The sequence below is a fragment of the Xylocopa sonorina genome, chromosome 6, assembly GCF_050948175.1.
Source record: "Xylocopa sonorina isolate GNS202 chromosome 6, iyXylSono1_principal, whole genome shotgun sequence".
NCBI lineage: Eukaryota > Metazoa > Arthropoda > Insecta > Hymenoptera > Apidae > Xylocopa > Xylocopa sonorina.
This window is the reverse complement of record NC_135198.1, coordinates 1,356,122-1,372,360: the sequence shown is the minus strand read 5'-3', so window position 1 is coordinate 1,372,360 and position 16,239 is coordinate 1,356,122. Positions and strand designations below refer to the sequence as shown.

Below are 16,239 nucleotides of genomic sequence, written 5' to 3'. Positions count from 1 at the left end.
TCAGTTTGATTAATTCTGTGTTCCATGAAATAAAATTTGATTAATACAAAAGGCAAAATATAATTCGGTACATATATATATATAAAATTAGGAGGGTTGTCGCAATTTTGGTTTCGCGTTGTATGAAAACCGTGTTACCAGAGAGTACGTCCTGCTGAACGCATTTTTCTCAATTCAAGGCGTTTTAAGTATTAACACATTCGCATCGGGAAACGAGAATTCTCGTTATGCGGCACATATGCACACAGAAACTTCTATCAAATATATTAATTATTAATGGCAGCTCGCACATAGGCATTGTGGAACTGCAGCACCTCCTAATTTTTTCAATTCTTTCTTTATACTTGTACAATATATAACTCTTAAGCTTAAGTCAGTAGCCATCCCCCAATCTATAAAAAAGATAGAAAAATCTTTGTATGGAACTATACAGTACTCTTATCAATTTTAGCGACGAGCCGCCACTGTAAATTATAAAAATAATTATTACAGTTTTAATACAGATATGTTAAAATATCCTCAGATCGCTAAATTATCCCGATTTATGCGAATAATTTGTGAAAAATAGCCCAACGCGAATGTGTTAAGAAACGAGACATTTTTCGAGGCTGAACAAATCATCTGAGCAGAGATTCTTGACAATCTCGCATTCATTTTCGAATTAGTTTCGATAAATATTTCTGTTCATCTAACGATTAAATTTTTGATGGACGAGCGTAAAATTTTTAAGAGCTCCCGCTTCGATCGCTTCGATTTCCATTGCTCTCGTCTGACGATCGCTCCATTTTCTTCCCGGTTTCATTGAACACGAGCGATACGCCTTGTCGAAGTGGTATCGATTTCATTTATTTTCCACGCTTTCTTTCGCCTCGATCTTTTTTATCCATTTATGGTTTCCAGTTGAGACTTTCATCGAACGATGCGCGTTAACCAACGAAAACGGAGCGTGTCCACGCTTTCGACTCGCAGCAACTTTTCGAATGTAAATGATCGAACGATTCCTATCATTTATCGAAATCGCACACAATCGAGAAGCGTTCTCTTTCTTTCTCATTACAACCCCCACGATGCGTTTCATATTACTCAACGATTGATTAATTTTATTTATTCTGTTTGCTATGTTAGATGGGCCCGCGGTTGTCCGCGTCAACATATTTGTTCGAAGTATCTCAAAAATAGATGACGTTACTATGGTAAGTTAAAAAAAAAAAACAAAAAAAACAAATGCCTCGAAAAATCACAAACACACGTCTTACACATACCTCTTATATATATATATATATATTTTTTTTTAATGTTTTCAGTAATTGTACAATCCGTATGTATTATAAATACAGAGATCGATATACATGTACAATATATTCGTATAATCATAGAGGTCGACTCCGTTAGCTAGAACAATTCTCCGCTATTTTACAAATAATCGCACGTTTGTTTTTCGATATCTATCAGTAGACTCACTGTCCTTCTGAGAACGAACTTGACTTAAACCGTTCCTATTTAACGAGTGCCCGTTTCGCGTGAACAAACGAAAAGCAAAGTTCTTTCTACGATCAAAGTGTGCATACTCTTTACCGAAAGATTTTCGATCCTCGTAGCCTAACTATAGTGCGTGGTCTGACACCGAGTCTTTGCAAAATTACATAGCTGAAACCTTTCTTTAAACTCACGTTTCTTTTTCACCTTCTGTATGAGAATCGGACGTGATGGTATGCGAAGACGCATTGAACGCTTAGTTGTCGTAGAGTATCGGTCAATTACGTATAAATTTGATTCTATTATAGTCGTCCAACGAGTTAGTATCATGCGCTACATGTTTGTCCACGATGATAGATACACGTTCATCAATACCTATTTCACATACCTACACGTGTGTTTATTGTTCATTTGTTATATAGTACTATGTACAACGCTGATCTTTGTCTCACAATCTAATACAACCAGCAAAAAAAAAAGAAAAAAGAAAGGGAAAAGAAACAAGAAAGCAGGAAAAGAAATAGAGACGAAGGAGTATACGTACACGTTACACGTTTTCTCTTTATCTCTTTGTGTTGTTTCTTCTTTTTGTTCCAAGCTCTCTCGTGCGTATTTAAGGCCCACTATCATAAACTTTTTTAATTCCACTATATATTATCTCGTATGTTATATTAAGCAAGCATATGTCTTGTATGCCTAAGAGAAATTTGAGTATTGCGAACAGCACGACTTAAACTTTTCGTAACGTTCGTTACGGATGAAAAGGAAAGATGGACGCGAATAAGATGTTTAAAATATTCGAAAGATGACAAGTAAATAATAAACGCGTCGTGCTGCACGTAATTAAAAAGCTACACCACATACTGTCGCTCACACGCTATTGTGTTGTAGATGATTTAATGGAACTTATCGTTTTTTTTAACATGTATGTACGTCTTTTTTTCTTTTCGTCACGTTTACGCGTGGACCACTTAAATGTCAACAAGATGGCCGCTCGGCTCATGGCGCAGCCGCACACACGCCAAGACACGCACTCTGTTCGAATTTTCTTTATTTTCTTTTCCTCTTTCACTGATTGCGTGTCAATCCTCCTCTGTTATTTTCTGTCGCATACACGATTATATTTGTAGTGACGGCCGCTGAAACGTACTCTTTAATCCCTTATTGCATAATTAATTAATCTCGACACGTATCCACAATGCGCTAATTAGACTTTATTAATACAGGCCCACCAAGAGGCCCGTTCCTCGTTTTTCCACACGTCGACGCGCAGTTGTTATATTCGTTACAAACACACGTAGAGCGTCAATGTCGTTATTTTCATTTGGCTAACAACCAATCGATAACCATTCGTGCCGTTTATGTGTTACTTCTTAATTACCGTTTCTATTTCTTCTCTTATTCTTAGATCTACGTGTTTAACAGAACATTATCGTTTTTATGTGTTACATGGATGCGTTTCAATATTTCACTTCCATTTGTCTACGTAATTCTCTCGTAAACCCTTTCAGAGCCGCAAACCCTTTCTATCGCTTTGCATTGGATTTTTTAAATGATCGAACCGAGGCCCTCCGTGTTGCTAATTTTTAGTTGTTATTATCATACCAATCGACAAAATGGGTATTCAAACGGGCAAAACTGATGCTTCAAGTAAAGTAAGTGACGGGCGTTTCGTGATGTCGGGAAAGTATGTCTGAAATGGTTCATTGGTTGCTATTATTTTTTTTCCTTTGTTTGAACTTACAGCTACCACGATTATGCAATTGGACACTACTTTTTGCCTTTCTTTACAATAGCGGTAATTGTTTTCGACAGATACTTTGTAGCTTTTGCTCTGAACGTCTTCCTTTACGTGCTATAGCAGTAGAGCTGAATAGAATTTCCCTTCGAATTGCAAGACACGTTGAAATGGTGAGTCATTTCCTTCTCATTTGTCGCATGTCTTTTATCGATTTGTCTGTGTAAAACGTCTAGCTCCCTTTTCTCATCCCATTTCTTCTTAACAACGTTATGTGTATCATTATTTTTGTTCGTCGTTATTTCCGATAGCGGTTAATAATTTTTCATCCATTTTTTCGAATCCGCGACATTCACTTTTTACTACGCTTTTTTTTAGATCGATCGGTATCTATACATATTTTATATCTCGTCCACTTAGAGGGATTTATTTCCCTGTTTCTTTTTCTTTTCACCTCAGGTTTAACAAACTGCAGCAAGGAGTGCATGTCCATCGATGACTATTAAATTACTAAAAAGTACATTTCGGTCGGGCGGTTTGAATCGATGTTTAAACAGCAAACAGATAAAGCTTTCATCGAAGGCGAAGAGAAGCATAGTGTGCAGTAAGGGATTAAACGATGGCGGGGCATGCGTAGCATGTTGAGCAGGTGTGTACAATTTTCAATCGTTTAAAAACGGAGATGTCGATTCAACCACCGGTTCGTTCACACGGTACGAATACATATAAACTACAATCTCCACGAGATGGCGTCTAGAAAATTCCTAAACTGTATTAACAAACCGATGATGCTCGCGATAAGCCGGCAAAAGGCAGCTGTGGTAAAACGTTTCGTTATTAGAAACGAATTAATAATCGCGAACGAATGGTAAACCCTTAATATTGCGATTAAACATCCACTTCGGTTTGATGAGTGATTCTAGACTAGAATATTAATCTTTTTCCCTTTTAATATTCTCGTTTTCCCTTTGTTATTCAATCCATGTACGATGTTTAGAAATGATGTTTATTAATTTTGGTATCCATTCTGCTCGATGAACTTTTCGTCAAACAGTTTGCTAGGAGTTCTTGACCGTGAGAAGATTCCAATGATTCTATTTCGTTACTGCGACTGGGATTTGTAACAGAGACAAAAAGGGATAATCGTTCGCTATCACTGTCTGGAAGCTGCTTAAAAAACGCAAAACAATCATTTCCATTTTCATTGATCATAAATTCCAACGAGCACGTATTCTCATCGAATTCGATCTTTCAGTCATTGCCAAGAGATCGTTTCCCTTGTTTATATTTCAACTTCGACTCGTTTATCCCATCGACTTATTTCAGCGCACGCGTCGTCACAAGAGAAGTTCCAAGTTGAAATTTGGAATACGATTCGCATTTAGAAAAATAAGCGTAAAAAATGGTAGCTTCGGTAGTTGCTGTGTACGGTATGTTCTGTTTGCACAGAGTAAAATTTAGTATAATATGACGATATAGTACAATTTATCTTGTGTATTTATTCGCCGTCAGTTTCCTTAACACTATTTCTACTACGATTTTCAGTATACCTGTTTCAACGAAAAGGTGTCTTTTGACACGTTTGCGTTTGAATACAAATAATTGCCAAAAATGTCGGAATATCAATTGCTTAACAAATTATGAGAGTGTTTATTAGAGATTATTTAATTAGGTGATACGTAAATGTAATCAAGTTTACCAGGAGAGGAACTTGTGTCGATCTTTTTCCAAACAGTTCCATTCCAATTTCAATATTTAGTTGTTCGTTGCTTTTTTCCCCATCGTCTTCAGAATCCGTCAACAATATCATTCTCTTTCGTCCTCTGCTTGCATTCAAATTATCTTGCTCTTCAGTAGTGCCTGACATTCAGTAATATTCCTAATCGCTATCGAATTCGTGGTCACTTTCGAAAGAATCATTCAAGTCGTCTTCACTTTCAGATTGTAGGCTTTCATAAAGTTCAAGCATTCTTTACTTATCTTATTTATTTTTTACAATAATACCTTCATTACGTGAAATTCGGGACATCTTTGGAATTAGAAATAAGAAAATAAATAAGGTTAGGTTATTTACGATTTTTACGTAAAGAAATGAATAAAAAAATAAAAATAATTACCAGCATTGCAAACACCTGTAATGCTAATTTCAGTGCTTTACAATTAATTTCACACGGCAACACAAAATTCGCATGTATCGAGCCCACTACCAGAATTGGAGAATAAATAATGTATTATTCAATTGCAGTAAAAATATAACTTGTATTTTCTGTTACAACCGAAATTCGGATTCTCCAATCTGATTAGAATTAATAAGATGCTGCAAAATGGTTTTGATGTTGTTGCGAATCAGGCGCTGTTTCTTGGTTATTACAAAACAAAATACCCGGTAACTGTTTCTAACACTTGAATCGATAAATAATTTACAACCATCGTAACGATTGGTAAGACATCTGTTTTGAGAATAATTGATAGTAATTTTAAGTTAAAATTTGAAATGTGTCCTTTGACACCTCTTGGTAGAAATAGTGTTAATTATCGTTAGATTTAGTGTCAGATATTTTCTGGCTTGATATCATCCATTTTAAATAGCAAATACAGTATTCAACTAGTCAGTTACATAGTCAAGCTATATAAAAAATGGTACCTTTTGTTTGTTGCTATGATCGTAGCGACTCTAGTAAACTGCTATCTCGATCGGAAATCTAATTATTGCTGTCTCGATTGCAGGAGAAATCTGAGATCGAAACAATGCTTAATTTTAATTCAGACTTTCTAATTGCGAAAAATGGGACCGTGTGGAGCATTGTTCCAATAAATATTCCCGTAAAATGGACGTTTCGTTAGAACAGATCATTTAACGCACCACTTGTCACCATTTCTCTCAACTGTTATATTATTGCGTTCGAATCTTTCGCACTATCATATATCCACGATGTATACAGAGGTCACAAATGGAAATGCGACATCTAAGAGAACTTGAAATAGCCGCGCATTGGTTCATCTCTCTCGAGGAGATCGGACGAGCAGGAATCAGCCGTATAAAATGGCGTTGAACGGTCGTATAAAATATTTAGATCGCGCAAGACATTTACTTTGCAATTCAGTTTGCGTTGCATCGTGAAACATTTCGTGGGACATTAGCTAGCTTGGTCGTTCTCACGCCCTCATACTTCCATACGTCATTTCATAGTCATCCGCTTGTTCTACTCGAACTCGAACATTTTACAGGCAAGCATACGTCGGGTCGCGTATTCGTCCGTTCTTTAACGAGGCTGATCGAAACTAGAGACCATTTCGAGGATAGCGACCTCGCAGGCTTCCCCCTCGAATCAAAAGTTCAAACGGTTGTTAATTATTTGGAATTGCGGTCACCTCGCGCTGATTTCGATGCCCTTAAATTATGTCGTCAAGGCCAACGATTATAGTATTTCCTTCTGTACGAAGTAACACCCCAAAAGTATTTTTAATGCTACGCGCGACGTATTTATAGTGTTTCAAATTATAAGGTTTCAGTTGTTTTGGATTGGATTTGCAACGAATTTTAGCTTAAATTGCTCTACAAATTTACAATTAAACCGGTTTGAGTTTGATTTTTAGTTAGAATTACGTATCACTGGAAGCGGTACATTCGCTATTTCGTTTGAATTTGGTGCAAACCACTAAATCCAATCTAACTTGATTCTAAATAACTCTAAACTTTGCAAATACGATGTGTGTGGGACGAAAAATACTTTAGCTTTTCATTTATTATTGTTTTGAACGTCGATTCTGGCAACATATGATATTTCAAGGATATCGAAATCGTCGCGTAGATCGAGCTTGCAAATAATTGCGATCAATCTCCTAAAAACTGTCACCTTCTTCGTCGCTTCGCGCAATGTAATTCCTCCGAAGGAAAAGAAAATCCAATTTCTCCCAAAAGACAGTGACAAATGATGAAAAGCAAAAAAAAAAGAAAAAGAAACTAAATAAAATCCATGTAAATTTCGGAGGCACGGTAACTGATTTTTAATTAATCGATTTGTTTTGTTCTGTTCCGGTCGACGTGTTAGATGGGCCGACAAATGTGAAGGTCAACATCTTTCTCCGCTCTATCAGCAAAATAAATGATTATAACATGGTGAGTGCAATCCAAGTAAATCATCTCAACAAAAAAGGCCTATATATAACGATCTGTATATCCACACGTTGTGTATATCTATTAATTCTATTAACGTCACGTGTACATGATGCCGTAAGACTTGCACTTGTCTGTATCTTGTATTTGTATTACGTGTCGTCTGTATATATATATACGTATGCGACGTGGTAGCTACCGAACGATCACGCATACATATAAATATATACACGGTGGATAAGCCGCGCTAACAGTTGAATGCGTGCTATCAGTCGCACCTCGTTGATTTTCTCGATGTCGTTTACTGTCGTGTTACTATATATATATGAAATATCGGTATTATAGTCTCTGTTATGTACTAATTGTTACGGAACGTATACGATTTTTTTACTGTGCTGGTCGTTGCATTCACGTCTGTGCCTTGTTGGAATCTTTTTTGCTCTAGAGAATTAAAGAAAGAATAACGAGGAATACGTGGGAAACGATATTATGCAACGCGTATACGTAGACTCGACCAGTGGATGCATTCTTGTACTACACTTTCGGTCGTCGATCATGCGTGCGAGCGATCGTATCTAATCGGATCAATTATGGATTTCTTTCTGTCTCCTTCTTTCATGCCTTTTTCCGCTTCGACCTCCTAATCTTTCCTTCCGTTTTCGTTCGATAAATTAAACATCGTTTTTGAACTTTGCCATTCGAGTAAGATAATATTTGCCCCGCAAGACCGTTCTTTTGTTTCTCTCAGCCAAGTTTCCACCGCGTTCCAACGCGTTTCGTTCGAATCCGTAACCACCGCGTGAAAACGTGGTGTTTCCATTGAAGATTTGCAACGAAAGATCTGACGCAAGAAATGTAGCCCATTATTGACCGAAGAAAGATAACCGAAGAAAGTACCTCTTTACTTGTCTTTAAATACCATTTTAAGCGCGATCGTAGGATGAAATTTTGTTCAAGAAATAATCCGGGAAACGGATCCATTCGAAATACCATTCGCATCCATTTTCATTTTTCTATGTTCATTCACATTGAACGTGGAAATAAAAATATCATCCAGTTTTCACGCGAAGATACGATCCTTCGTATGCTAGTCATTGAAGTCGAAAGTCGAAAATCGATACCCCTTGGTCATCCCTCTTCTCTGACACACGTGCCAATTTCCCGTTCTCGTTCTTTCATTTTTCAATGATTACCAGAGTTTCGACAGAATGAACAAATTCGCGGAATCATCACGATCTATAGCTATCATTTCTCCAATCATTTCTCTTGATCCTCGATCGGAGAAAATTCGAAATCGAGACGAAACATGGATGCACTTTAATTCTTCATTGTATCTCGTGCTTTCTCTTGTTACATGTAACGTGATTGGAATATTTTTTAAATAATACGAAATGCGAATTAAGAACAAATAACGAATGTTGTACAAAATTTGAAACAGTTATGCAATGGGGGGTTAATTATTCCATTTAATTGAACATTAAAGAAAAAAATATTGTTTAATTACCAATGGTCACCTGATTAGAGACAACTCTCGACATATCATTACGGAATCATTACGGAATTTATTTATTATACGACACGTTCCGCATTTCCCACCAATATCCATCATTCGCGTAATAAATATCACACATCGTAGTCAGAACTTTGCACGCAGTTCACGATTCAACGTCGAAACGAACACTTCGCTCGTGGGAAAGGTTTAACGACTTTCGACTCCGAGGAGGAAAGCTCGATGACATGCTCATGAACACGCTTTTTAACGTCGCAAACACGCGGTTGAGTCTAAAGGCGATGATTACGATAACCGACAACATCGTCCGAGTTCAAGGGGCAGTTTTCCTTTTCAAGCCTGATTAAATCTCTTGGCCTCCAGGTTTTTTAATCGCCGCGTAGCAGCATGATGGAACAACAACCTTCTAAAATGGCTCGCGATCGCCATCTTATCGATATACGATCGTCATTTTATCACACGACGAACAAACATCGCGATTGTTACTAATCGTGCATATTTGTTTCAATTTTTTTTCATTAATTATTTTTTCTATTCTAAAGTTGCATGCCACATATGTATATGTATATCCCAGAGTCTACTCTGTCCTCTTGTCCTCACCGATTCGTTACTTTCCACGTCCGAGTCATCTGTCTTTTATTACCCGTATCTTCTCTCTATCTATTTGTCTCTGTTTCGTCGTCGTCCATTTATCATCGGACCATAAAATCGCGAGGAATATCGAGAACTGATCCGCCTCGATAGATCAGATCGAATTTCGTCGGGTCATCGATCAGCTCGTCCATGCGTTCAATTTTCATATTCGGTGGGGAAGTCTGCGCAAAACCGCCTACCAGGCTTAGTAAAATCGAATTTACCTCGTTCTCAAGTGTTTTTCTAGACTTTAAAACGTCTACTTTGGCTTCTTCGAATGGTGAAACGATTGTAGAAAAATATAAATATATTAACCTATTTGAAATGAGGCATATCTTTGGCGACCACTCTTAGGAGCGAAATTTTCTTTTTCGTGTATATTAATTATTTTTAACCGAAAAATTGTTTGCCATTACAATTTCCCACCCTGTTATTATTTTCAATACTACAATACATTGATAATGGCTGTGTTGGTTGTACCTTGCCACGAAAATTTCTTTACTTTTTACGCGTTAAGGCTAAGATGTCATTGTCACATCCGATACAATGAAAATTAATAAATAAAGATGAAGATCATATTCAGCAACTACAAAACAATCTATTCAAGCAAATTATCAAGCAAAATTAAGTTCCATTCTCTGTTCATTTTTCATTCGTTAAAAAGATATTTCTGGGAACACGAGTAATAATGCTTCGTATAAAAACTAAAAGTAATCACTTTCGAATGTTTGTTTCGTTAAAATATCATATTTGTAGCTAACTAATTAAACATTCTTTAAGTTGAAATTAATTAGTTTCTTGTAATTTACAAATCTTGTATCTTGGAAAAAGGTGTTAAGGCTAATGACTGATAATTCAAGTCTAATTGCTCATCTCGAATAGGTTAATATTCGTAATCAATGATAACGATAATATTGTAATTAATAACTAAACAGACACATTCAATGTCATCTGAATTCGTTCTAAATTTAAAAACCGGTAAACAGTTTTTATCGAAGCAACTTAAATTTTGAAAAAAGTTTTGTTGATCTATAAGTCGCAGTAGATGTAGCAGTTCATACTTCAAAAATAGAATAAAAAATTTGTATTACATAATTACTAACTAAAAACATGTAGTTTCTTTTACCTTGTTATATTAAAAATAATTCCTGGTTATTATTTTCTCACATATTCGATCGTAAGCAAATGTTATCGTGCTCGAACCGACTATTTATAGACTAGAATTACATATGACAAAGGTCGTTTACAAATTATAAGCCTCATTTAAACTAGCCAGTTCTCGAAAGAAGACACCGCGTAATTATAAAATAAAACACATCGAACATTTCACCCCATAGGGAGTGAATTTAATAAAAAAGTAAAAATTCCGTTAACCCTTTAACTGCGGGTGTGGTATATATAAACAGCATGTTACATTTTGCCAATATCAAATAGCGGTTGTGGCTTATAAATAAAGTAAAAATAAAATAAATACAATAAAAGAAATCTTTTAAAGTAGAATATCACTTCAGTAATAGAAAATTAAAATGTATATGAAATTAGTAGAACTATATTGTCTAGTACATCGATCGGTAACCTATAAACCACGGGTCAATAAGTTACCCATTTGAAAATTTTGAGTGATCCATGTGAATTCCGCAAACAATGTATAACATAATAAATAAAAAAATTAAAAAAAAGATAAATATAAATATTTACCTAAACATTGAGATAAAAATATCGTAAATAATAAAAATAACATTTTGATTCGGTTATAAAGTTATTGTAATTGCAATGATATATTAAACGTTTTTATTAATTAAAAAAAGTACAAAGGACGAAAAGAACAGTACGTGTCTAGTGACCCAAAACGTCTTCTTAAAAGTTATATTTTGATTAATTTTGGCTCACAGCTAAAATGGTTGCCGACCTCTGGTCTAGAATTATGATTTGATTTTTGTAAAATATTTCTTTCCTGTTTTCTTTTTCTTTCCCTTTAGAGCGATCGGCTATGCTAAAAGTAACCGCAGTTGAAAGGTTAAATTGTAACACAAAATCTAAAAAACACTAACTCGGTTGACCATTTTTACTACGAAAGTGTTCTTCATGTTTTAAATTCTTAACGTTATAAATAGGTATATACGGTTTTGTACAGGTTTCCCCTAATCACGATCCTGTCCTCGTTAATAAAGAGTGCACAAATGCAACGTACCGCGGGATCTTAACGCTAAACAATGGAAAGAGACATTTAAATAAAATAAAAGAGAAGGCGTGGCACAAGGCTAGCAAAGCAAAGGATAATGCAGTTTCAGGAGAGCGTCAAAGTGCAGGGCCCCTCTCAGAAACTTTGCATCACCAGCGATTACTTTTTCCTTAAATCACGCCACTCCAATTGCGGAGAATAGCTTTGTTACTCTTCAGAGGATAATATATTTCAGAGGGATTACTCTTTGGAGGACTGATTTCTATTATTCTTCCGAGACTAATCGCTGGAATACATTTTCCAGGGCATTACGATATCTCGTTGCATCAGCGTGGCACAATTGTTGGTTCCGATGATTCATATCTTTCACGCTTTCCATGGCACTACACGCATAAGCGACACTCGCGTCCCGTGAAAGCATCCCACAATATTGTTAATAACGTTGGAATACGAAATATTGCAATAACTATTCGCATCCACGAACCACTGATCGCTGAACAAAATCCTAATTTTAATTTTGATCGATTAAGAATCGATGCGACGCAACGATATCTATGAGTGAGGAGAACTGTTTCGTCTAACGCGCTCGAATAAGTATTTTCAAGCCGAAATAGTTGCTTTTCTTTGAACTGAGGAGACATTCGAAGGAAAATCATGCAAATATTATTTAGCTCTTCGCACTAGAGGCTTGACTGTGATTATGTAAAGTGAAAATTACTTTTTCCATGCAGGAACATTTCGTATGGTTTTCCTCGACGTGTAAAAGGACGACACGGTATGTACCGTTCGTCTCAGTGGGACGATCTTCTTCCTCCAATTCTTTGATCTTCGTTTCATCCACCTTTTTCTCTCATTTTCTCTCTTTGTCTCTATTTATTCTTTTCTGTCCTCTCTAATACGTTCTCTAAAATTTTACTTCTTTTCTTTCCTTCCGTTACGCACACGATCATTTTAACTTGAGCGGCTGCTAGAAAGATGTCTTCCAGTCTATGATAGCGAAGCTACGGTGTAGGACAACAATGTGCTCGAAACCGCACGCTTTGTGTTAGGTAAAGTTTGCAGAGTTGTTGCATTTACTATTGCTTGAACTGATTTGTTCTGTATACTCTAAAAGGGAAAAAAGGGGATTTTTCGTTCTTTTCTTTTTTATACTTTACGTGTGGTGTGTGGCCGATATTGCTTGCAAATAGGAAACCTGTAACGATAGTTAACAACTAATTAAAATACTCGTTGACACTCGTCCACGTTTTAAAACATGCTAAACGTTCGTTACCAATATAAATTGAATAATTACTTTCGATATTAGAGCAATACCATAATGTGATGTACGAAATGTATATTAGTCAGAAATAATTATTAATGATAACAAAATATTCGTTAATCTTAAAGAAACGTCAAGCTTGGATTCCTATCTAACGTTAAAGAATTAAAAAAATGACAAATTAATACTTATTTATGACCTGCATATGTGATAATTATATGCGAAGATCACATTTTTATGTTAAAAAATAAAACGTGCCAGTTCTTTATATATATACATGTATAGATGATTGGTGACTGCAAATACGAGCCGTCTGACAGAGTCGCATTATTAGCTGATTCATACTACTTGCGTCCTAATATATTCATGAAAGTGAAAGTGGAAGTGAATGGACCGAATGAACTTGCACGATATATCACGATAAATCGATCAAACGACGTCGAACAATTAAGTATCATCTGCGAACAAGGAACTGTATCGTCGTAAGTTTCCATTTTACACACACACACACGCGCGCGCGCGCGAATCATAAGTTGCAATACTCGTCGTATCGTTCGAGAAGAAAATCAGTTACGAGTGTTAATTGTATCGGGATGGAAACCAGTAAGTCTTCCTTAAACGATATAAACACTTCAACAGACAATGAAACGGTTTTTTTGTGTTTTAAGCAAATGTTTGATATCAAAGAGAAAATAAGAAAACTGATAATTTTTTGTGCTACCGCTTGACTATTGGTCACTAATTCTTTTTTCCACTGTTGTGACAATTTCATTTTTCTGAATAAATTTCGACGAGACATTTTATGGTGTTCCAAATGTTATATTTCAGAGGCAGATAAACAGGAGTTTCCTAATCAATAACGATTCTGAGCCTTTGCAATTGTTTTTTATGGAACACCTTGTATGGACAGATATGTTTCAGTATCAAATATCTTTCAAACTCTAATTTTACTATATTTCGTAGTAAGCATACATTTTTTTAAAACAATGGCTAATGTTAGTGATATCCGAAAGTTTTTGCTCATTGAAAATTTTGCTCATCGACAAAAGTGAAAAAATGTCACACTACAAGTAAATGAAAAAAAAAGTAAAAAAAAAGAAGATAGGAAAGAATGTATACGTCGGGAGGCTTTATACATAGATTCTCCTTTGCGACATGTTGCTCAATTTTCAGAAACTATCGCGGATAATGGTAAGTGTTTGCAACCAGGAATTAATCGCCGATAAAAAAGAAGTCAAACAAACCTGTCACCAAGAACAGAGTGTAATACTATATGAAGGTCTAAGAAACGTAAACAAATATTAAACGAACAACCGAAAGCAACGAATAAAAAAAGGAAGAAAATGGAACAAGACGAACGAACACGAAAGGAGATCACGGCTAGCTTTTCATTTTCGTTCGAGTCTATACTACGCTGAGTACGCTGCCGCAAACAAAAAAAAAACAAAAAAAACGACAGAAAAATTCACAAAATAAAAAATAAAAAACAATATATTTTGGAAGCCTTCTAACCCCTCTTCCGAGTATAGAAAAATGTACAGGACGCCGTCGACGTGGACAGGTCCAGCCGGAAATGATGTGAAACTGTGAGCCAAGATGCATGCGTTGTCCATTAGCAATGTCATGTTAAATACATATATATATATATATACGTACGTATGCGTGTATATATCTGACGTTCTCTGTTTTATCGATAGTCTCGTTGCATATACGCGTGTACGTACGAAGCATAGCGTCTCTGTCTTTAGTTGTTTAGTATCACTGGTAGTTGCGTAGTTAGCGTTGATGTTGCTTCTTTTGTTGCATGCTTCTTACATTTGCTTCACAACTTGGCGTATACAACTATACCTCCTGAACATCATTGTTTGTACGTCCGCTGCCCAGACCTCGCCCTCGCGTCTTTCAACCCCCTGGCCACCATTCTCCCGGCAACGAGACTTTTCATTCCACCAAGATATCCACACGGCCTTGATTCTTTAACGCTCCGTGGTCAAAAAAAGGGAGGAGAAGAAAAAATTTACCACAACCTTTCGTCGTTGGAGCAGAAGTGCTCTTTGCTCTCGAAACAACCTCTAAAACCGTCCAGGGTTAATCCTTTCTCTTGCCCCGTCTTTACCCTCTTCTCTTCTTTTCCTCGTGAATGATCTTTCGCGGATCCTTATTATCGGAGAGAACGAACGGACTTTTAAAGTCGGATGTGTCCGTTACCGAGGCACGTTAAAGAGAAACTGAACCGTAAAGAGGCAGAAATTTGAATCTTCGATTGGTTAACGAATTATCGAGGTCATTTTGGAGCGTTAAAGATTCAACGGTGCGTCTGTCTTGGCACTTCCTTTCGACAAGCTGATGTAAAGTACTGTATGCTGAGTACTGTAAGTGATGTAAAGCTGAGTAAGTAGGATGCTCGAGACGTGGTTGCAAAATTGTTGAAGATACGTACTTACACGCGAGTATCTATAGATTGTTCATTATAGAGATATTTTGTTGCCATTCTTACTGGTTCCGTCATCGAATTCGGTATCCTTTACGTCTCTAGTACGCTGAGGTCATTTTATACTGATTTGTCGATGTTCACTTTGGAGGGCTATTTCGAGAAGTCGATCGGTCATTTTAAGATGATGACGTTACGCAATTACTGACCGCGTTCACGTTTATCGATGTAGTTCGCTGTTCTCTCGGTCGTTTCTTCTTTGAGAACTCGTAACGTTAATTTATTCGACATAACTTTATTGAAATTGATACCTCGATAGAATTGCAATGATTTATTTATTTATTTGTTAGCAACGTGAACTGGTCCAGTAAAGTAATTGCGTAGCGATCCAAGTAATTGCTAATAAATTTAACGACATTGCACGGCAATAGAATAATATAAAAATTTCCTTTTCTTCTTCTGTTTTAAAAGTTCGATGCTACACAAGTACTTATTCTGTCAAACAATTCATTGTACACGATAGAACGAACGAAGTGTCTCTTCTCTGTTGTCTAATTTGATATTCCCACAATTATCTCTTTCTTTTTCATCACTTTAACTCACAGTCTAACTTTCATATACCCATTATTATAGATTATTATAGAGATTCTAAACGATCGTTTCGAGCATAATTTATTTTGCTAACACTTATCCGTCGCTATCCACGATTCATTCGATTAAATCGTCCCGTTCTCTTTTCACCTGCAGGAATACTCTGTACAGTTAACATTCCGGGAACAATGGCTGGATGAACGATTACGATTTAACGATTTTGGAGGTACGAAGAATCGTTGCCATATTTTACAGCCAGTGCACGTTCGTCATCTGAAGCACCTAATTTTATTATGAAAC

General features: G+C 36.2%; 1 protein-coding gene across 1 annotated transcript in view; it reads left to right on the top strand.

Moving 5' to 3' along the window:
• Gluclalpha (glycine receptor alpha 1) overlaps window positions 1-16,239 on the top strand; it is a 34,718-nt gene that overhangs the window by 12,089 nt on the left and 6,390 nt on the right. Inside the window, 1 exon segment of the mRNA XM_076896057.1 lies at window positions 16,096-16,165. Coding sequence (XP_076752172.1) covers window positions 16,096-16,165 — 70 coding nt within the window.